This window comes from Agelaius tricolor, unplaced genomic scaffold, assembly GCF_023055355.1.
Source record: "Agelaius tricolor isolate 1412-34295 unplaced genomic scaffold, bAgeTri1.0.p SCAF_2, whole genome shotgun sequence".
In the NCBI taxonomy this organism is placed as follows: Eukaryota; Metazoa; Chordata; class Aves; order Passeriformes; family Icteridae; genus Agelaius; species Agelaius tricolor.
The window spans coordinates 18,544,403-18,567,644 of record NW_027269262.1 but is presented as its reverse complement, the minus strand read 5'-3'; the positions used below and the strand labels follow the sequence as shown (position 1 = coordinate 18,567,644).

General features: G+C 35.0%; 1 protein-coding gene across 5 annotated transcripts in view; it reads right to left on the bottom strand.

Moving 5' to 3' along the window:
• CDH12 (cadherin 12) overlaps positions 1 to 23,242 on the bottom strand; it is a 638,327-nt gene that overhangs the window by 119,184 nt on the left and 495,901 nt on the right. For all 5 annotated transcript variants that reach the window (XM_071453742.1, XM_071453733.1, XM_071453753.1 and 2 more), the window contains one exon: positions 4,589 to 4,883. In XM_071453742.1, coding sequence (XP_071309843.1) covers positions 4,589 to 4,883 — 295 coding nt within the window. The remainder of the gene's footprint in view (positions 1 to 4,588; positions 4,884 to 23,242) is intronic.

Below are 23,242 nucleotides of genomic sequence, written 5' to 3'. Positions count from 1 at the left end.
TTAGTCTGCCATGGTCATCTGGAGTTTGCAGAGTCTAATCAATAAAGAGTTAATGTAGTGGAAAAGTATGAAATGAAATTGGATAGGAAAGAACATATGGTATCTGTATATTATGGAATTGGTGGTTTTAGTACAGCCTTAGCTGGTCTATGTATAAGCATAGAAGAATAATGCAAAGACCTTAGAAAACAATTAGAAGACTGTGACAATAGAGGTAATAAATTTGCTGTTAAAATCAGCATATTCAGTGAAAGAAATGCATGGGGAAGCAAATGCATTTCTGTACATGTTTTTATGTATAAATATATAACAAATATATATAATAATATCTTTCCTTGAATGTGTGCTTAATGCTGCTTTGCCCCCATTCTCAGTCATCTGGACTGATAGCTTTAATAAGGGGATAACCTTGGTTTAAACTCAGCTATATTTGCATGCTTACGTCAACTATATTGCAACAGAAGCTGGCACAGCTGCCAGAAGCAACAACACAGTTGATTAAACTATACTTAAGGAGAACATGTTTTGCTATTACAAACTTACAAATGGAGATATTAGGGCACCCTTTCCAGTTCTCATAGATAAATCCACATTTCTGTTTCATTCTACATTTTTGAACCTACATTAAACCAAGAAAATATTTTCAAATAGGGATATTGATAAAACCAATTCAATATCAGAAAATTAAAAAAAAAAACAAAATAAAACCCCACAACCAACATTAGGAGTTCAGCTCTTAAGCTTTTATAAGTCTCTTACTAAGCATAAGATAACAGCATAGCAATCTATGTTCTTAAAATATTAGTTCTGCATTGTAATTTGACTCCATCTGCTGAGTTTTTCTGCAGGGAATTTAAAATAGTTTGTAAAATATTTTTCAAAAATAATAAATAATAAAAAAAATAATTCTCAAATAATCCTTTAAAAAATAAAATCTTCACCATAAAGTATTATTTATCATGTGAGAAATGCAATGTCAACTTTGGAGGCACTGATATCCTTCCACTACATTGTGGAAGCTGTGCCCACTTTGAAACTATCAGAAGCACTGGAAATCACAGATGGGTACAGCAGCCTGCATGTTATAACAGTTGGTAACCCAAGGGGCTTTTCAAGAGAAGATCTTTCTTGTTTATGGCTGTGATTGACTTTCCTCTCCATCATACAAGAACAGATTACAGTGCATGTATGGAAAGAGCAAGGCTGGCTGTCCAGTCAAACTTTGGCATGAAAGAGGTTTGCATCCCAGCTTGTATTGGGTAAATATTCTTCTAACTTTTTTCCTTAAGAGCATATGAAGGAATTTGGCTCCTGGTAAGGAAGGCACCACTAAAATAGCAGTCCTAAAACTATGTCTTCAGAAAAAAATAAAAAGATATCCAGTACCACTATCTTTTTTAATGAGTGATATTGATTAAAAGGAAAAACAAACCAACACTAGAGTATAGAAACTGTAGAAGAAGATTCAATTCTGCCCTCAATGTAAATTTGAAGTGCAAAAGTAAACTTCCACCTTCAATATGCATGAAAAGTAACAAAAGTTCTAAAATCTACTGTGAAAAACAAGGCTATGAAAGATATATCTGAATAATACCTCTGTGTAGAAAACCAGAACTTGAGAATGCCACGAATTTTCTTTTTTTTTTGCACTTTTTCCAGTAAGATATTACTAAGGTACAGTTGATGTACGATTTTATTATAACACTGTAACTGCAACCCTGATTCCAGAAGTGAATCCTATGGCATTATTTCAGCCATCCCAGATTCAGCAATAGCAATTATAAGGAAGTCTAGAGTTGTTATAAAACCGGGAACCATGTAGCCATGACAATTTCTAGAAAGTACCATTACTTATAATATTACCAACAACCTTGGGATAAAGTACTAAACTGGGTAAACCTTTGCATGCAAATGTCATGAAACAATAAAAGACTGCAAGTCACTAGTCACAAAAGCTTGTCAAGCTCACATAAGAGACTAGTAAGGGTAAAAAATGTACTATTTCAGTGAATTTCCCACAATTTCCCATGAAATATGTGCATGAGTGCAGTTTATAATCAATACTGTTGTAAAACTATAGTAAGTGAAATTTGGAGCATTTGGTATTTAAAAAGTAGCAACTAGAAAATGAAAATGTTAAAAAAAAAAAAAAAAGAGAGGAAGAGTTTATCTGGGATCTGGGTTTTTTCCTAAGCCAAGACAACCATATGCTGCACCAGCTGAAAAATCAAAGTGATTTTCAGTGTCAGCCTCAGGCACTGGTAGGTCTAAGCATCTCTAAAGGTGCAACTAAGTGGTACTGATGATAGAAAGGAGTAGTTTTAGACCCACTGAGAAATCAGTGCTTGCATAAGGAAAGAAAAACAGATAAAGAGAACAAGAGAATAGCAAGACCTACATCAGAGAAGGCATAATCTCCTGACACACTAGAGAGGACAAGGCATTTCTGGATATTTTTGCTGCAAGACAACCTAACAGCAAAAATTCTTATCTGCTTTAGTAGCCACTAATTGAAGTTTAGACTTCCATTTAGGGAAGTCTTTCCTTGTCTTGCCTTTTCTGATCAATTTTCATCCATCTTTTATTTTTTTATAGAGGAATTGACATAGTGAATGTGACCAAATAAAGAGAAATCCAAGAAGATCTATTTTTCCCATGGCATCTACATCTGTTTTTCTAAAGGAGGATAAATTGAAAGGCATTTCTTTTAAAATGCTGCATGCATGCCACAGCATGCTCAGTTGTATCTCATTTAGTCATGCAACTCCTCATCCATGTAAAGCTGCCAATATATGGCACACCTTGAAGAGTATTTCATATGAAGTAAAAGCTCTGTTAGCATTTCATCTTCTGCTTCACATACATATTTACAAAAATAACAAAGAAAGATGGGGTAGAACAACAGAGTAAGGGAATGAATGTAGGCACTATGTTCTGCTGTACTAACACCATCACTGATTTTCATTTTTTCTTTCTGATAAGGTTTTAAACACAATTTCACTACCAACCATATGCTCACTGGTGAGAAATGTTATTCTGAATTTGCCACAGACACAGGTGTCAAAATGTAACAAATGGTTTTCATCTATACATGTTACAACTGTAAGTAATATTATTATGCATCTCATTAGGGGAAACAATAGTGCACTATATTGTGAATCTACAGAGTCCTGTAGGTGACTATAGTGAATGCTTCTCAACACTTGAATAAGATTAACATGATCATCTCTACATGTCTACTCACATCACATTTTATCACATTCTATAGCATTCTACTGCTCCTTACCACAAAATTTAAAATAATACCTCATTAATTCTACGTAGCACACAATGCTTGTGTAGACAGCTAGTCACCTCCCTGATTGACTTTAAAAGTATCAACATCTGAGGTGCATAGCTGAAGGGGAACAGTATCCCTCTGCCACTTCAAAGTCAGAAAACTTCCAAAAGTGTTAACAACTACCAGGAGTATTAAATGGCTGGTACAGGCTTGTGAAGTACTGGGAAAATGCAGTTTAGGAGAGGGAAGGGCAATAAGCTGGAACTAGCACTGGGAAGGTAAATGACTCCCCGCCCAGAACAAATTAATTTCTGGTGCCTGCAGGGAAACCCAAAATGCCATCTGGCAGCAGGACACAAGCACTGTGCTTATGTTACAAGCACACTGCTCAGGACCACTGCAGAATCAGCCATCAGGAAGAGACCAAAAGGGCCCATTTAGCCTATTCTCCTGCCCCAAAGCAGGATCGATGCTCTTTATGCCATTCCTGGCAAATATCTATCGTGTTGTGAAAATTCTTCAAGCAAAAACCTATTCCAGTACTTCAGTATCATTACTTCAGTCCACCTTTCTCTGAAAAGAAAATTACTCTGTCCTCTGTACACTAGGTTTTTGAAAACTTACCATGTTCCCAGGCAATCTTCTTTTTTTTTTTTTTAACTTAGGAGTCTGATGCACTAAAGATTTTTTTGGACGTTAGGCTTTTTACAACTTGAGCCACTCTTGCAGACTCTCATTCTTGCATTGTGACCAAGGCAAGGGCAATAGTTACTCTGAACATGCAGAGTATAACAGGACTTGAATAAAGAATTGCCCCCTAATGCATAATTAGGAGATCATGCTAGTGCTGTAGGAGTTTAAGAGCCACAAAGACAAAGCCATTTAAATGACAAGATGCTTTACAGCAAACAGGCAATCTAATTTTTTCCAGCAAACAGAAAATGAGAACTAGGAAGGGAGGGGAATGTATCACATCATTTGACATAACATGTTTGGGGTTAGAGACCCCCTGGACCTTAGCATACCTTCCTTGAATATCTTTTGTTTTTTAACTCATCCTACCCTCAGAAACTTACTATCACAGGTACTCATATTGCAGAAGATTAAGTTTCTAAATAAGCAAACAAAGCTAAAACAAAACTGTAATCTGTGTACATCTAGGCACAGAATATTAGAAACATTTCTAATAATAAGTTTTAGAAGTTGGGTTTTTTTTTTTCGTGTCATCCCTCTCTCAGCAAGAAAAGTACACTGAGGCAATTAAGTAATACACAATTAGCTATCAAGAATTTACAGCTTCTTACTCACCCACTGGAGACATTTCTGGGACACTGGCAACATAAGGCCCATCCAGAAACTTTGGCTCATTATCATTAATGTCCTGAACTTTGATGATGAACTCTGATTCAGGCTCTAGTGGTTTCTTGGTGTCAACATCCACAGCCTGAGCCCGGAGTGTGTAGAAAGGTTTTTCTTCTCGATCTAGGCTCCTTATGGCATGAATGTCTCCTGTGGTCTCATCAATGGTAAAAACTGTGCCAGCACCATCTCCTGAAAGGGTATATTTAACACTGCCGACTCCCTTGTCCAAGTCAGAATGAAGCTGGAAAAGAAAAAGAGCAAAAGAGAGGACAAAAACATTAATGGCTTTTCCTAGGCTACTCAGCAATTTTTATTTTTTTTTATTGTAATAAAAGACTTTGGAGGAACCAATTTCTTAAGTCCTTAACTGCCTCTAATTGCATGGAAAACCTGTGGGTAGTATGTTATGCAAGACTTTTACTCCTATCTAGTACAGAACAGACTTGCTGCAGTTCAGTAACTAAAGCTGCAATGAAGCAGGGCTTCACATTTGTTATAAACTGAAATTTAAGACCAAGTATGTAAAATCACCCGTAGCCACATCAAACAAATGTGAGATGACATGAGAGAGTGTCAAAAGCTTTCATAGGCATTTGGTTTTCAGAGACGAAAAGGGAAATATCTAATTATTTCAAGAGAAAGAGCTTGATGGCATCTGAAACGCAAAGTCAAACTCGGTTAAAAAAAAAGAAAATATACACCTCATGATTACAGTAAATGCTAAACAGAACTAAAAATACTGCCTTTTACACAAATACTTGATCCCTTACTTTTGTCTTTTCTGAGATAATCAGACTGCAGACTGTGAATATAGGAGTTTCTGGCTCATTTTGAAAGAGTACAGAACTCAATATTTTCTGCTTTACATACCAATATACACATTTTTTTCTGGCTATTACTCTGATGAATCTCAAGGTATAATTTAAAAATAAAATAAAAAACTTGAATTTAACTTCTTGGATGTTTTTGTCCCTTTAATCAGTGCCTATCCTACAATAAAGTGGCCTTAAAACATTATTTTAAATACAGGGTTCTTTTAAATCCAACTACAGTATGATGAACTTCTTTCTCAGATCCTTTACCTGCTCCATACCCATCCTTTAAATACATCTAAAAACTTTGAAAAGATACACAAGGTTATATCACTGATGCTGAAATAGCTTTTAAAATATTCGTCGACTTTTCCCATCTAATGAGGACTAAAAACATCTTCTATAATGGCCACTGGTTAGAATGGAGTTTTCAACAGTGAATTCTCTTAAGCTGAATTGTAAAGGGATTATGGATATAGACTTTATTTACATGATGTACTGCCCAAGGTGAAACACAATAGAGGAAACATGGGATATGAAAGGAGATTATGTAGAAAATGAATTACTGAGAAACTAAATGGTTTCTGGTAATGGGGCAAGAAGCTAAGCTACAGAAAGGAGTTAAAGGCAATTACTAACATTTATAGCTATTGACTTGAAATGGAAAATAGGTCCTTGTGACTGTGGAAGAGGTCATGGTTTGTGGCACAGAGCGAACACAAGCTTAGTCTCCTCTTTGTCTACTTTTTCATCTCATCATTCTTGCTCAGTGAATATATTAATTCTGATCTTTCATCTAGCTGCCCCCCACGTGTGATTTTAAATTATCTCTCCAGTCCAAACTAAAGTATTTTGCTTCCAAGGTGTTAAATATTTCCTTGCTTGCAAAATGAAAAGATAATGTAGTCTGAGATAATTAATGTCAATTTTCTTCCTCCCTCTTTTAATTTAAATGGCTCAAAACTTCCTGCTGTTTCATTACACTCTGCTTAGTAAAAACTTGGTATTTTCCTTACATTATCATTTAGAGGCTTACAGACACACATCAAGAGAAAAAAAGAATCAAAATGATGATGAGAAAGGTTGAAGAAAAAAATGTTAGAACTTTTTAGAGGGAACCAGAAAACTGTTTTAGTAGTATCCCTATATTAAATAAAATTTTTTGGGCTTCATTGTGAAGACTACCTTGATGCATACTCCTGGAAGTCATAATATCACAGAGCAAAATGATGCAATTATGAAACAGGAATTTGTAAACAGGGAAGCATGACAAGATTACTCCCATCTCCTGTCATTGGATTTGGCACTAAAGCTGAGATGGTTGAGTGTGTTTCTGATTGCCAGCTGTAGGTTTTGTGTTCAACTAGTAACAAATCAGGCTGTATTGCATGTCTTATCTGAGCCCTTGGATTATACTAGAGAGAATCAATTATAATTGCTTCTCCTAGCTGGAGAAAAAGCAGGAAAAGCAAGGGGTCCCAAAACAAAGGAAGACTGAAATACAAAGACTAGACTAAATACAGGCTTTTTGTTCCAAAATGTATTGGAGAAAAAAAGGTTTACAACTGGTAGGAATAGCAATTCTACGGTTGCAGTGTATTTACTGGGCTTCACAAGTATCACTCAGCTACTTATAACCTAGGAACCATTCCACCTATTTCAGCAGAGCTGCAATGCTCTGCAATAGCTGGGATGTGTCACGTTGTATTTATTCACCAAATTTGCTGATTTTGACATAAGTTTCCTAGATGACATTGCAGGGCAATGTGCAAATGCATGCTTATTTGTAACCCACACCAAGCTATGCAATTTGTGGGTCAATTCAACATTACACAGCGTCAAATTACTGCAGGGGAACAGCTGATTGATTAATTTAAAATTAACTACATTCTCCAACAATAATGGGAATGCAAAACTTATATTCAGATGCAAGGATGAAGAGCAAGAAGCTAGCATTAGCTGTACTTACACAACACTAGGAAATAATCCTGACTTTCAATGCCTTAAATTTTCCAGAAAGCAGTTTAGGCTAAAGAATAAGTGCTTGCTACTGTGTCTTGATTTATGTGCTACAAGCTGTATTACACTGGAAGAAAAGACATTTATTTTTTGTGATGAAAAACAGAAGATTTGTGAGAGACTAGTTTTTCTGACACTGTGTCCACAGCAATTTTGGGTTCCTATTCCATTTCACCTTCTTGCTCGCACTTATTTTCTAATACTTGGTCTTCCATTATTTCAGTAAAATTAAAGGGCAAGAGAACAAGTGCTCAGATATTACCTACTTCCCTCCCCACAAGGTGTTTACATTCCAGAATTATCTGAATTTAATGCAACAAGGTTGTACAAATGATTGTATTCACACGGGTTGTCTTAATTTTATGTTTTCTCTATAAATCTTGAATATTAAACATGCAGCAGAGGCCTGGAAATATGAGGGATTCATTTCTATCTTTGTTGAAATCTACACTTGTATTCTGCACACAGTTTAGTGTCAGATCTTTGGGCAAATCTACACCAAGTGTAAAACTAATAATTTCTTGCAGCAAAATTCTGTTAGTGCAGAAATTCATGAATATTTTTCCATGATGTCAGGAAAAAGACATATCATTCCATAATTCTTGCTAATGTGTGCAAACAATAACACATATGGCAAAGGAAATGACTGATTGAAAAAAAAATGTATGAATAATAAGATGGAGACTATTGTAAGATACATTGCATAAATCTATGAAGAAATTATGGCAGCGTTTTTGATACATATCCAGTACCAGATGCCAGACTGAGTCAGTCTACAAATCCATGTGATCTAGCAATCTGCTTCAGCCTGTAATAAGCTGAATGCTAGTTTGCTTCAAGAGGATGAAAAGTTGATAACAACTCTCTACTAGCACATCTGGGAGAAATTATTTATTCAATTCTTCTGACAGTTTCTAGCAAGAAGTATGATTGTTTGTATTTTAGCAATAAATTAAGATCTTACTGCTTCAATAACTCAGTGTTATCGGCTCTTCAAGAATTCATGCACCAGCACAAATAATTTCAAACCACATAAAAGATCAGTAAATGCTTTAGGTAATGTATATCAAGAATGGGTCTACACTCCTAAGTAAATTGAGCATTGCAGGAGTATGGATCAGATGTATTTCTTCCTCAGTGTCCTGTGGTGCTGATTTTCCCTTCAGTATCCTATTTCATCTGATGCTCAACTGTTCACCTTCTCTTTCCTTAAATACTTCTATGACTTCTATTAATACAATAATTTTGAAAGTCAATTATCACTAAATTCACATACATACATATGTAAAGAAATCGGAAGCAAAAGAAGCTTAAAAAATTGCAAAATAGTCTACTTTAGAATGAAGCAATCAAAAAAATCACTATATCCCCACAAATCATGCCAGAACAAGGGCTATGACATCTGCCAGTATTGCTGTGATCTTAATTTCACAGCAATGCAGACACTGAAAAGCGGTTTGTATGAGTTGACAACTTCCTTTTCCGCTTTTCCCAAATGTCCAGGAATGTTTAAAACCCCTGAACTGATATATTTACCCTATGATACACTCTGAGATTCTACATCTTATTCCAATTTCTGCAGACTGAAAAAAAAAAATCACTGTCCCATTTATTTGTTACTAGTTAACCACTTTAAATGCTATATTACGTGCTTATCTGGTCTAAAAAAATGGTAAATGTTCCAGGCTATTAACCATTCCTTGCCTGCACAGCAGTGTTAATTATACATCCCACATCTGCATCTTTACATCATTTTTCTTTATGCAATATATTTTAGGACTTTACTCCATTATATTCTCTTCCTGCATCTACTCCCTGGTATAACCATTCATTCTGTAGCCACCAGATCCTGTAGTGTCTTGGGTAAGATGTGCAAAGAAAACTATTTGAGAAACCAGAACATCCATTCAGCTCCAATAATACCTAAAACTGAAAATACAGAACGATGGCCTGAACCGAGGAAAGGAAAAATGACCATTTTTGTGCAGTTAACATAGACCCAAGCAGACCTATTTTGGCAGATCTCTACTGAAAAAGTGTCTGGCGGAACAAGGATACCCACTACAAGAGAGGAGGGTGTAAATGAGTCTAGAGACTTTCTATTTGGAAGGCTGCCCTTTTAAAATATAATTATTCTACACATATTTTCTCTTGGCAAGAGCTCTATGGTCTACACAGATTGCAAAGCTTCTTTTAAAAACTGATAATTAGAATCTAATGTACTGCTTTCACACAAATGTACTTATTCCTTCCATCTAAAAATACATAAACCTTGAAAATTTTCCTAAGATTCAAAGGGGTATGGGGGTGTCAGAGACTTTAATTCAGGACATGGAGAAATTAAAAAAGAAAAAAAACAAAACAAAACAAAAAAAAAAACCAAAACAAAACAGTGTAATTGTAGCTAATCAAATCCAATAAAATAGCTTTTATTTCTTTCCCTCTCCTCTCCATCACACACACATACACACACACACACCACTGCAGAGGACATTTAGGGATGAGGTCAAATCTGCTCACAACACAATCAGTGCAAATGTTTCCTGATCCTAAAAGTTTGGATTACCTAGGGCATCTTCTAAATAATAAGTTAACATGAATTAGTCATGCAGACTAAAGCTTGTGCTGATGGGAGTTAGGACACTCCTGCAAATGGGTCAGATGAATGACAATAGGTATATGGAAACAAGTAGCAACTAAAATACAGAATCAGAGAATCCTTGAGGATAAAAAAGACCTTTAAGATAGCTGAGTCTAACTTCAAAATTTTGAGGTAAAAGAAAAGTGAAAAAAGGAGAAAAGAATGGTTTTTTTAAAGGTCATTTGGAAAAGAACAATTTTCAAAGCTGAAAATTATTTGTACTAGGAAGAGGTGTGTTTTTTACTAGCTTTGTAGAAGCCTTTTATAAGAGACTTCTATCTGTGAGCTGGCTTTCTGAGCACTATGAGAATTTCAAACAATAACTAATAATAATATAATTGAATAATTAAAAATGTCAATTAAAGGACGTGTATGTGTGCGTGTACACATATATGCAAAAAAATTAAAAATACTATTTGAATTAGTAAGCTGTGCATCTTATCATCATGATTAATTTTCTTCGTGTTGTATTTCTTTGTCTTCTTTTCTTATGTTTAGCAAAATATCTGCTTTTAAGAATTGACGCTTCTATAGTCACAGTGAAAAAACTCACAATATTCCTTTGATGGAATGCCATATATGTGAAAATATTGGTCAATGAAAAATCTTATGCACTAGTAAAACACAAAAAGAATAAAAATTTCTCAACAATGTCTTAATATAATTTAATTATACAAGTAATTATACACGTAAGTTACAAGTTGCATAGATTTCTGATGATTATTTCTGCATCACCATTTCAGCTGTAGCTGATGCATATAGAAACACAGTGTTTTGCTCTGCCCTCTTCAACTTTGTTGCAAGAATCAACATAAAAAGTAAGCTTTAAAATTAAATTATTCTTACTGATCTCATATAACTCCATGTTACAATGTGCTCTGTGCACACATGTTGATAGGTTTCAGTTCAGTTAGGCTGAATGTCATTTTAGAGAAATGTTCTGCAGAATGGTGACAGCTGATATGAACTTCAGTCTGTTGAGGTCTCTGGGTATAGTCATTGTCAAGTAACAGCATAACCACAGGTTCCAACAACAAATTCCAGTATTGGCTGTTAGACAGCAACAGGAGACAAAATTTGAGGAAATATATCAACTTCCAATTTCTTCTTTACCCATCTCAATTTTATATATCCTTCTAAAGGATTATGAGCTACAATCTAGTGTGCAGCTGCTGATGTCAGCTAAGTGTAAAGATTCTATCACATTATTAAATTTTTATAATTTCAGAATTTTTCAAAGTATTTTACAGGAACTGAGGAGGGGATTGAAAGTGCAACCCTCACAATCCAAAACCCTTAATGCATCACATGGAAAAAGTGAGGTTATGCCATGTATCCTCATACATAGATGCAGAATTTCTTTCCACTACCGAGCACCCCAAATTGGTGGTAAATAATCTTCTGGGTTGAAGGAGCCTGTGGAAGACATCTCCTGTTACTAATGGATGCACTTGAGTTGGCACCAGTAGGCCTGGTTTGATGTACACCTGTGAAAGCACTGCTACTCCCTCTGTACCCATGCCTGGCTGGAGTACCTGTGGCTAAGTCAGAGGATAATGTTTCCATCCAAAACTCAGAAATGAGGGAAGGGAATTTTCCACAAACAGGGCTCTGGGGAAAAAATCATCCCAGCTTTAGGCAGGAGATATTTGTATTCCTCTTGAAGCCAACACTTATTCACTGATTTCAAAAACTAAATTAAGAAAAAGCAGCATGACAATCAAATTCTAGCTCTTGCTATTTAATTGTGAAAGATCAGCAAAATGTTCAATGGCATTGCTGTAATCAATTAAAATTGTAAGTATGAAGGGGTGGTGATCTTTTGAGGTAGTGATTGCAGTATTTGTTTTTTGAAAGAGGAATCACTATCAGAATACCAAAAAAGAGCTTCATCTCTCTACATAATACATACTGACAGTAATACATGATTTTGCACTGTGTTGCCTGCTGTGTCTCTTTTACAACACATATAAAAGATCAGTGCATGAAAATATTAATTATGTTGTATGAATAAATACAATAAAAATAAACACTAGAGACTTAAGAAGTTTTTATGTGAATTTTTTTAAAATCTAAACTAAAATTTCTAAGACACCTGTTAAAGGAGAGTTTATAATTTCTAATGACTGTCTACTGTGTTTATGAAGATAGTCTCTCTGCAGATCGCCAGATAACCACTGCTCAGAAAGTTGAGAGCAAGCAGAAACTTTATACTGCAGTGTTACTGAAATGAAGCTGTTGGCAAGGTTACAAATTTTCAGTTTAGAATGAGGTGTTTATGCTCCTGAAATGACAAAGTCTGTTTTCTTTGTAGGGTGTGTGAATGTGATCCACTTTCTGTAGAATTATAGATCTCAAGAGATCAATAGATCTCTTAAGCTGCAAGTATAAAAACCTGGGTAGTTACTTGGACTTTTCTACACATAAGAAATACCATTATCATCAGAGGACACATGCTTTATTCCTCATCTCACCTAATAGTTATGACATTATGGACTTGTTTTTTATTTGAGATTTAATTTATGATGGAAGCTCTAGCTACAGCCAGTCAGTTGCATGAGATTTTTTCTCTCACAGGAGTTGCCCTACCAATGCTAGTAGGAATATCTTGTGTGATAGGGAAGAAAGTGTGGGCTGTGCCATTGAGTTTCTGAAGTGACAGCCAAAAAGACAGCTGCCTGTTGACAACTGCCATGCTGCTGGAAGAGATCTTGACTCTGAGCAGCTTCCCACTACTTTTCTTGGTGGTATTCACTTCTCCATCCTAAACATCTGGAGCTAATTGAATTCCCCTAAAATTCTTTATATCAGACTGTCCCATCTAGTTAGAGGAATTGAATAGCTGACTTTTGTAAGCCTGGTTCTTTCAAATTAATTATGGAAAACTCAAATTTCCTGCTGGAGTTGCTCTCCTGAGGAGGGAGCAACCTGTATGAGGGATGGTAGCTGTGAGGCAGCATACATTTCCATACCACAGCTGCAGCTAGGAGAAGAAATACATCTCCAGCTATGCAGTCATAAATATCATAGGCAAAGTAGTCACAAAGTAGTTATCTCCTACTGTTCATCAATCCCTAACACAGGAAACCCTAGTTAGCAGTTAGCTGACCTCCACAGTCACATAAATGGTGTGTGTGACACACACAGAGTGAATCCCAAGCCTGACTGCCTTCCTGAATCAGCTGTGCAAAATATCCAGAGATAGTTTCTCTGTAAAGCCAAGAGCTCAGTATCATTCCTAAAACTGTACCCTAATTAGGCTTCCTAAACAAGGCTTACTCTACTTCAGGAAGTCACAATTTTATCACATGCAGAGGCATGAAAGGACACTCTCATTGCCTTACACACTAGTCTAAATAAGCTGAATTTTTTCTGTGCCCAAGATAATATTAGAAATAATAATAACAACAATATTGATAAATACACAACTTTTAAGTACTTCAAAAAGGCACTCTGTCATAAACAAAAAGTGATAGGTTCTTGAAGTTAGAACATAAAAAGAAAGACTAAAACGGTTGCAAACACATGCCTAGAAATGTTTGTTGAATGAGAATCAGTTTAATCCATTGCATTTGTAAAGTTAAAAGATTATAAACTGATTATAAAAGCTTATGCTTAATTTTATACTGATTGGAACTTTATTTAGCTTATACACCTTCTGCTATTTTCTGATTTATATCAGTGTGCCCTTTAGCTGGAACTTGGAAGGGTTTAGAGTAAATGTCTACTAAATTCTGCTGGTGCTGATGAAGCTTTCTTCATTTTTATCCTTATTTCATTTTTCTTTGGTTTTTTTTTCAAATATTTTTCTTTATTGACCACCTAGCAAATGAATGTTAAAAACTCCCTTCCTCATGTATTTAAATTTCATGTTAAGTTAAATACAAAAAACTTGTTCCATAAATCACACATGCTGTAAAGCTCTGTCAGTTAAGGTGTCTCTTTTTGTTTGATAATGATATACTAGAAGAGGTAGGGAATGACAGAGTAGAAAGATTTTACCTCAGCCTGTCTATCACTGTGACAAGGCATACTATCATAAACTGTTTGACCAGTTCTCTTTCATAAACAGGAAAAAAAGAGTTCCATTATAGAGGTGAAAAAAAAAAATTAACACATACATTAGAGAGATAATTTTAAGGCATTTACAGGGACAGAATTTTATGAGTGAAATATGACATATTTTGAATTTTTAATCCCTTTGTCTTAAGCTGGCCCAAAAAAAATCAGGTAAACATTCACCTTACAAGACACACAAAAAAATTGCACAAAAAAATAATCCAGCAAGCATGAACAAATAATGCATGGAATAGGAAGTACAGCAAAGAAACTGAAAGGGCTCTTCTGTGCCCTATGCATAAATTCTAAGAAAGCACACCCCCTGAATAATGTTCTGTCAGCAAGATTTCCTCAGAACAATACTTTTAAAGGCTGTATTATCACACAGGAGTGTTGATTTTCCTCAGGTTCCAGAAGTAGCATAGAGAAGGGTTGTGCTGTATGTATTTCTTTCATTTTGCTGAAGCAGTACAGATAAGTGACATGCTGCATAGTTTGCCTTTTTTGCTATCTTGTGACATAAGTTTTTTGGGCTTTTTTTTTAAGGTTTGAGGTTTTGCAAAAATAGGTAAACATTCTATTTTAGTGGGGTCTTTTGACTAATCAACATTTGCATGGGAGAAAAGTAGGTTCTTAAAACACAAGTAAAGCATAAGATAGAGTTTGTTCTTCTGCCTTGAATTACTAAAAACAAGCAGCATTTATGTGGAACTATACAGAACTGAATCAAATCCCAGAAATCCTGTATATATTCTAAGTTATGGATACATTAATATTTCACATATCGTTATGCTACACTGTGTAAGAATATTGGTATGCCTTCTTTTTAATAAAAATGTCACACCTATGTACTAAGAAGCAAAAGAAAAATATCTGTCACAGCTTAAGGTTACATCATTTCTGCTCAAATGGAGCAGCTTAATTATAAATATGAATATGATTGTCTCTACTGGATTTTCCCAAATCAATTTTAAGAAAAACATGTTGAGTTTACATACAGTTATACGCTAGCTATAGTAGCTATAGCAATCACTTTCAAGATTTACACATGTATTTAATGAATAAAGACAAATATTCCTAAGAATCCATTGAGAGTACAATACAATAGATTTAAAAAAAATTGAAAGCTTTATAATTTGGAACAAAACTTATGTATGGCTGCTGTAAGAGATCTGTTTTCTATATCTGTGGCTGTACTTATGTTTTATACTGATGATATGGAAGAACAGACATTTCTGCTACTGCTGTTGGGAATGGAGAAGGAAGGAGAGAGCATAGAGTCATTTTACTCCAGAGACAAGAGGGTGGGAAGGTTATTCCTACAGAAAACTTGGAAGAAGCAGGAAGTGAAGTAGAAAAACTGTTTCTGGATGAGTTTATATTCCATTTTTCTGACAGAACTGCTCATTGAAAGAACAGGGATGTTAATTTGTTCCTATCTTGTATATAATTCTTCTAGAAGTCCTGGGAAAATCAGTTAACAAGGACAAAATCTCTCCCGGGTCCAGGGAAGTGTAACTGTGTCCATAAAGCCTAAATCTTGGACTTTAGAAAGCCAATGGCAAAACTCCCATTGTCTCCAATTTTATCCACTAATAATTTGGGCCTTGCAAGCACTAGCAGAGTACTCCCATGCAGAGTATTGGCAGGGTTCTCTCCTGCAGACTGAGAGTAAACATTTTCTATTGTTTAAGTTCATGCACTTAGGGAAATTTTCTTTTCGCCTTTAAGTTTCACCATACTAAAGATCTCAAAATGGAAACAACAGAAGTTTTTTTCTTATGTGGAAATCATATATCATCTCTCCCCCCTTATCCCTCTCACTCCTCCTTTTTCATTTTCCAGAATTTCAAACTCCTCAAATAATAATATTTGATTGTTTCAAGATTCAGGGGTAGGATATACTTTATTAAAAAAAAATGCTTTTGCAATTTAACATCAACCTTTGTTAGACAGAAATTACTGTGAAATCCTTTCAGTGGTGTGGGAGTTAGTTGTGATGTGGCAGGGCTTTTATCCATTCATAAATGTTTGCAGAAGTCAGACTTCTTTCACTGACAAATATTGCAGCTATTGGTAGCTAAATTCACCTGCATTTGAAGCAGCTGTTAATTTTGATCAAGGAAGTGATATTCACAAAGGGAACCAATTTTAGCAATTTTCCTAAAAATATTGCTGTGATAAATGACACACGCCCTTTTTGAACATAAAAAGAGATTTATCTATTAAATAATAATATATTCACTGGCTGTAGACCTTCTGAGCATCAAACATCATCTTTCCTTTGTTGTCTGCCTTTAAGTTTTTACAGATTTCATCATCATATGACACTTCCCAAATGTAGAAACCAGGACTGTGGAAAGTGTTTGTGCCTCTTCAAAGAGACTGTAAATATTTTACTTACTGAATAATAGAAAATCTCTATGGTGAATAAGGCACTTTAAGAAAATATACAACCTAGTGATGCTAATTTTGATTATGCCTAAAAGACATATATATAGAATGAACAGGTAATTGCAGTTATTTACAAATGAATTTGTCAAAATTGAGTAAACCAGGAATCAGTAGTTATTACTGTTGCTTCCACTTTTTCAGGGAAAAATAGTCTAGATATAAAAGTTACCAAATCTGTTGAAAGCTAGCATTTTTAATTCTATAAAAAATTGAGTAATAAAATATTTATTTTCAGTGCAAAGTTGTTTTTCAGAAAATCTCATTTCTTTCAAGGATATCTGATGATGATTTGTCTTCTACAGTATTGATTTAATGAGTCAGAATAGATTCAATGTGAAAACTACCTTATAAGCATATTCTCTTGTAAGTAGTGCTTACAGTAATTGAACTGTAATTCACTCTAGTATTGAGGCAAGTTGTATTTCCCAATCTCATTCAGGAGCAAGCTCTAACCACCAAACTATGATCATAGTGTGTGACTTACTGTAGGAACATAGCAGGTACAACCCCTAAAAAGAGAGTCTGCAAGCCATCTTTGGAAAGCCATGCTAGAACTGCACTTTATTTATCTAGTGGGAATAACATGTAACTGCCCAAGCTCATACCCACAGCAGGGCACAGGTCTATTTACAACAGCCACGTGCCCCACAGAGCTGATTGTATTAAAGGAATAAGGTTTTTAATTAATTGAGTCTTATTTGACTCAATAAGAAGAAAAAAGGGCTTTATGCACAGAGCTTCCAACCTTCCCACCCTGACCTTCCACATCTGCACAGGGAAATAGCCATCCTTGAGCTGCTATGAGATCCAACTTAGAGCCACATCCTTTAAGTTTTTTGAGAGGCTGGCTTAGCAGAATGAGAAGAATACAGCATTCACCTGTAGTGAGCCTTTTTAAGCTTTCAGAATAGATTCATCTCTTGTTGGCATCCAGCTGGCCTTGTTTTGAGTGCTGCAAAATTTTCTTTGAAAAAGTCATATAGCACAGACAGAAAAAAAAATTAAAAAAGACCAAGCTTTTGATTTACTATATGTGTGCCTTAAATGTACATATTTTTCATCTTAATGATACATTTTCTGGAAACATGAATTGGTGTTGTGGGATACCAAACATCTGTCACAAAGAAATTTCATGCTATAAAATCATGAATAAACTATGTCCCAGCACACTTACAGACATATCAGGATAATGTTGTTCTCTAAGAATTCAACTGAATACCAAATTTACTATAAATATTCTTTTAAAATTCATAAACTTAGTAAGAAACACCAATGAATACTTTATAATTCATAAATACCTCAAGATTTCTTTGCTTATCATTAACTTAATAACCTAGCTAGACTGGGCTTAGCTTGATTAACAAGCCATTTTAATACCAATATCACATAAAATAAAAGTAATCTTAAAATTAGTTTAATTTAAATAATACTACTAAGTAGTGGTGTTTCCATTAATGGAACAGCTGGTACCTGGAGCAATAGTTAGATACTTTCTTCATATTTTGATATACCATCTGCACTGTACCACTAGTAGTAGTGTAGCATTTCTGACTTCCTGAAGCATCTATTTTGTGGTCTGGGTTAGTACTGTGGACCCTTAGAAACAATTTTGGATATGTATGACTCCTTTGTTATCAGCACCACATGGCTGACTGTGGAATATGGGATTCTTTGGAATTTTTTGGTTTTTTTAAGAACTCAAATTTTGTCCCTGTGAGATAAACATATACAAGTTCTTTCTTAAGTATGAGATGAATGTGAAATTGAAGCTGTATTTTAGAAGATAAAAGAAAGGGACAGGCTGAAGATGTCTCTTCAGTACATAAATAAAAACTGATTTGATGCTGATTAGCTTGCTCGCAAAAAAATTCCTCAGTATTTAAGCAACTTGGCCCTCAATGGGCACTGTTTTCAATTTTAAGAAGGGGCAACAAGAAATATTTTTGGAAGACAGAAAAAAAATAATATATACAGAGTAGTTCTCCAACTTGCCTGTGATCTGTGGATGTCATGACTTTGACAGGCAGATGACTAAGTGCTTCGGCCAGGCTGGGCTCTACAAAGCACAGCTAAGAACAGGTACATGCTTGTCCATAAAGAGGTTATAAAAGAGAGGTTACAGGCCTCAGGTGAAGGATATGTCTCCCCATGAGTGCAGTGCAACTTTCTAACATCCCTCCTCAGCACAGCAACATAAATGCACCAGAATCATTAATGGAAGGTTGTAAGGTGCTTCCAAATGACTTCCCAAAAGGGCAAGACTTCCCAAAGGAAAAGTAAACCACGGTTTTCCCAGCATTACTGACTACATTTTGCAGGCTGATCCTGCTGTTACACCTACCTCTGTCCCACAGGAAAGGTATGTGTGCCAATGTCATTCCAGGGCAGCAGATATCAGCTCTTTCTCTACTTAGCCCACAAGAACTCCTACATTGCCTGGCTGATCAGTACTGCCAGCTGTGAAAAGAATGCAAAAGCACTTTTCCCTGTGAACTGGCAAAATAATAAACTAGTCATGGCAACAGCAAATTAGCAGCACATATCAGCACTGCAGGGTGTATATAGGATTTGTGTAGCGACACACTGAGTCCCAGCGGTATTACAGACTTTGACAAAGGAAAGTTAATGATGGTCAGGTTCTACAGAGCCATGTTCATGTAAGAGCTACAGATGATAACTTTACATCAATTTTCAGAGAGCATTATCAACCCTACTTAGAGGAAGGGAAACAGACAAAGAAATAGAATGGTACAAAGAAGCCCAATGGTACAATTTGTAAACAGAATTCAGGGAAAGTGTATTGGCTTTAATGGCAGTACTCAATCGTTCAGCTGCCTTCCAGCACAATAGTTGTAGATGAGTGTGAAGTTTGCTTTTCATTCAAGCCATAAAACCTCAGAAGTCAGAGAAATGAAGAAGAATAGTCTAATTTTATAGAACTTCAGCTAGGAGCACCTAAGAAATTTTTGATCTTAGTAACTCCAGCTGAGTTAGTGAGAGAGAGAGAGAGAAAGAGAATAGAGAAACATCAGCTCTACAGGGAACACCAACTAAAGAAACTTGTTCTCCTTCCATATAAACCTGGGTCAGTTTGATGAAGGTTTAAGATTAAAACCACTAAAGGTCAAGACTGCAAAACCAGAGGACGCATGAGAAGAAAATTTAGATCATTTACCAGCTCAAAAGTAAATAATTAAATGAAGTTTCCCCAAGTGCAGGTTTTACACACACAAACAGACACCCACAGATTGTCCATATGCTTGTTTCAGAGCAGTTCTTTCCCTGGTTAACATGGAAGAGAAAAATAAAAAAAAAAAAAAGAGAAAAGAGGGAAAAAAAAGAAAACTGTGATCAAAGGTGTAAACTGCATGCATTACTAATGGATGTTGCAAAACAGTTAACAAATGTTTCCAAAAGAAAGGGCAAATGAATTTTACATAGCCAAGTATTTTAAAAATACACATTTTATGAGAACCTTAAAGGAAAAAAACAGATGGCATTTTAGACTGCGTTCTACATACAAGATTTCTCTATCACAGATTGTGAATTATGTATATATCCTTCTCATGTCTTTTATATATAAAAAATGTTTTTAAATATTAATTTTCCTACTTTAGAAAATATTACCATGAATATTTTCAGGAGCACATATTCATAAGTACTAGCCTTCAGAAAAATAAAAATAATTATAAGAGTATAAACAAGTATTTAGAAAATTACTTTTCTTCATAACACTTTGTATCATTTTTACACGAAAATCTTCATCTTGAAAAATACAGTTTTCAGTTGGACTATTCTACTTATCTTTCCATTTAATAAAAATAATTGAACTAGACTTCAATTTATCTTTCATTATTGCAGTGAAAAATCTGTTTAAATAGACCATCTATTATAAACTATATACAACAATAATTTTTCATTTTTCTGGCACAATTCTTATAACTTTGCATTGCCTGCTTCGTGCTTTGTTTTAACAATCATTTAGGTCAAGTAAAAATTTATTCAAATTGAAATGTCTTGGTGACTTCAACATAAATTTGATCTATCTCATCATTTTTATTGTTCTTGATATGTTTTTTTGCAACATGAAAAGTAATGGGTGAACGTGTTCTAACACAGATAAGAACTAATCATAAAAAGATGACTTGGATAAATGTACCTTTTACTTACAGATGACACACAGACACATGGACACACAGACATGCAGCAGCAAACTTGGAAGTTAATTTCTTCTAAATCAATGGCATTTTACACAAACAATGTAAAATGTTATTTTTAGTGCCCAGATTTTTCAAGGATTGTAAGTCATGAAAGATATACACTACAAACTTGAATTTTTTACATATTCTGGCATGTAAGGACCATAAATATAAATATCACTAAAAGTTACTCCAAAATTGAGATGATACGCTCATGCGTTATACTACTATTTTGCTTACTTTCTTCCCCACCTTAGTACATTAGCAGTATAAATCCCTTCTGCTCAGTAGGTTATCTTAATAACACTGGAAAATTTAACCAAAATGTAGGGAAAGATGGCTGACTAAATATGCCAGGACTCACCTAGCCTTGGGTAGTGTCTCTGTATCTATTTTTTATTAGACACAAGCTGTACCTGTGTTAGCAGGTAATGTGAACCAGTGAGAATGTTCTGTAGAATGAAGCAGCTGATGGAGAGGAATGATGCAGGCAATAAATGCACCTCAGGGTTTTCTACTGTGAACAAAATCTCATCTGGTTCAGTGGACTAAGTGCCAATTCATGTAGTGCATCCTCTCAGCTTTTTTTTATCAAGAAGTGATCTTGTTTGTACTCTCCAAGACCTCTCTTGATGTGAGCAAAACTACAGTAAGTCTGAATGATCAAAAGATTTGCCTCAAAAGTGCCCTTTAATTCAGAATGAAAACATTCATGGAGATCTGCCAGCAATCTGGAAATGATTCTGAAACACAGCTATGACCTCATAATTTAGGAAGTATAGTACTTTAATTTTGAATTAATCAAAAAGAAATTTTAGAGAAAAGCCCCATTTATTTTTTGGACATTGCCCAGAATGGAAGTGAACTTTACGTCTGCATTGTATCTTTAAGTAAAGATATAGAGCTCTTGTTAGCTGATTATAAAATTTGTGGTGGTATAAAGTGGACTGGAATTTAACAGGATAAAATGAAAATTTACTTAAAAATCCCTGAATCTGAAACACAATTTCTGAAAATGTTTTTTCTTAATAAATTCAGTCAAAATGTGTGGGGTATTGACAACATTTAGAAAAATGTCTTCATTTACTTTGTAGGCATTGTTTTAGGCTCATCTTGTCCTTTAGTGTATAACATTAATGAACATTAAGACTAAGAATGACTTTCAGGGTGGTTTTAGACATTGTCATGAAAGAATATCAATGGCTTTGAAAAGTCCTTGAATAAATTTACTCATATTTATCTTTATATTTTATTTTTTTCCTACAGTTTGAGTTACATTACTGGAAAGTAACACTGGAGATAAATTACTGGAGCAAATAATTTCTGTCTACTTGTTTAACTCAGCATATGGACTTGTACACCACTAATAGACATGAGAGTAGACTCCCCACAAACACACAGAATAAAAGAACCTTTGGTTCCTGTCCTAGATATAAGGATGAAGGATTTCCCATGCCTTTTTTTCTCCCAAAAAGTAGGTTTTTTTTTTCCCCAGTTTTACATTTTTATCAATAATACACAATTATCTGTACAATGTATAAAATGTGATCAAATTCAGGACATATTATCTTGTATAGCCTATAGGAAAAGTAATGTCAATAGGCTAATTACTTATGCCATTACTTTTTACAAGTTTTTAACCACTAATACTTGGAGATAATTAAAGAAAATGAGCAGCCTGTCAGAATTATTTAATACACTGAGGAAGCCATTACTTCAGAATCAGTCTCTGGGGCTGGCTGGGCTCCCCAAAGAAACTTGTTAACAATCTGTTGCAAGGAACACAAGTGAATACCCATAAAGCACAAGGCAGACAGACTGTTACGAACACAAGACTCTCGGCTGCCTGTTTTGCCAGTTATTTTCATAATTTTGTCATCTATTTTGATGATCCATGAATACTGTGGGCTCGGGAGGACTTGGCAGCACTGACCTTTAATCCCCTTCCCTCTTCCCCTTGAGCTTACTTTACCTTACTTTCTACCTTGCAGTTACAAATTTGACATTATTAATGTCAAGACTAGGAATGGACTTGGAAGCTAACTATTTAATCTAAAGAGCACTGCAGTGCTGGATGTAGGAAAATTTAATCAGTAATCCTTTATTTAATTTCCAGGTAGGCAGATCTGCCCAGCTCCTGTTACTGTGTCCTTCAACAGAGACACCACTGCCTACTTATAAATCCAGACAATATCAAACTATAAACCATTATTTATATAAAAAGCCCCACATTTAACAAAAATTAGAAAAACCAGAAGGATCAACTTTCTAGTTTTTAAGGTATCAATTTCATTTGTACATTATTCAAGCAAATAATACAGTCTTCCTGTGCTTCGACTCCCTACTTAGGGAAGAGAGCTGCTACCTTCTTGCCTCACAGAGCCACTGCAAGGATAGTGACTGAAATGTTCAGGTG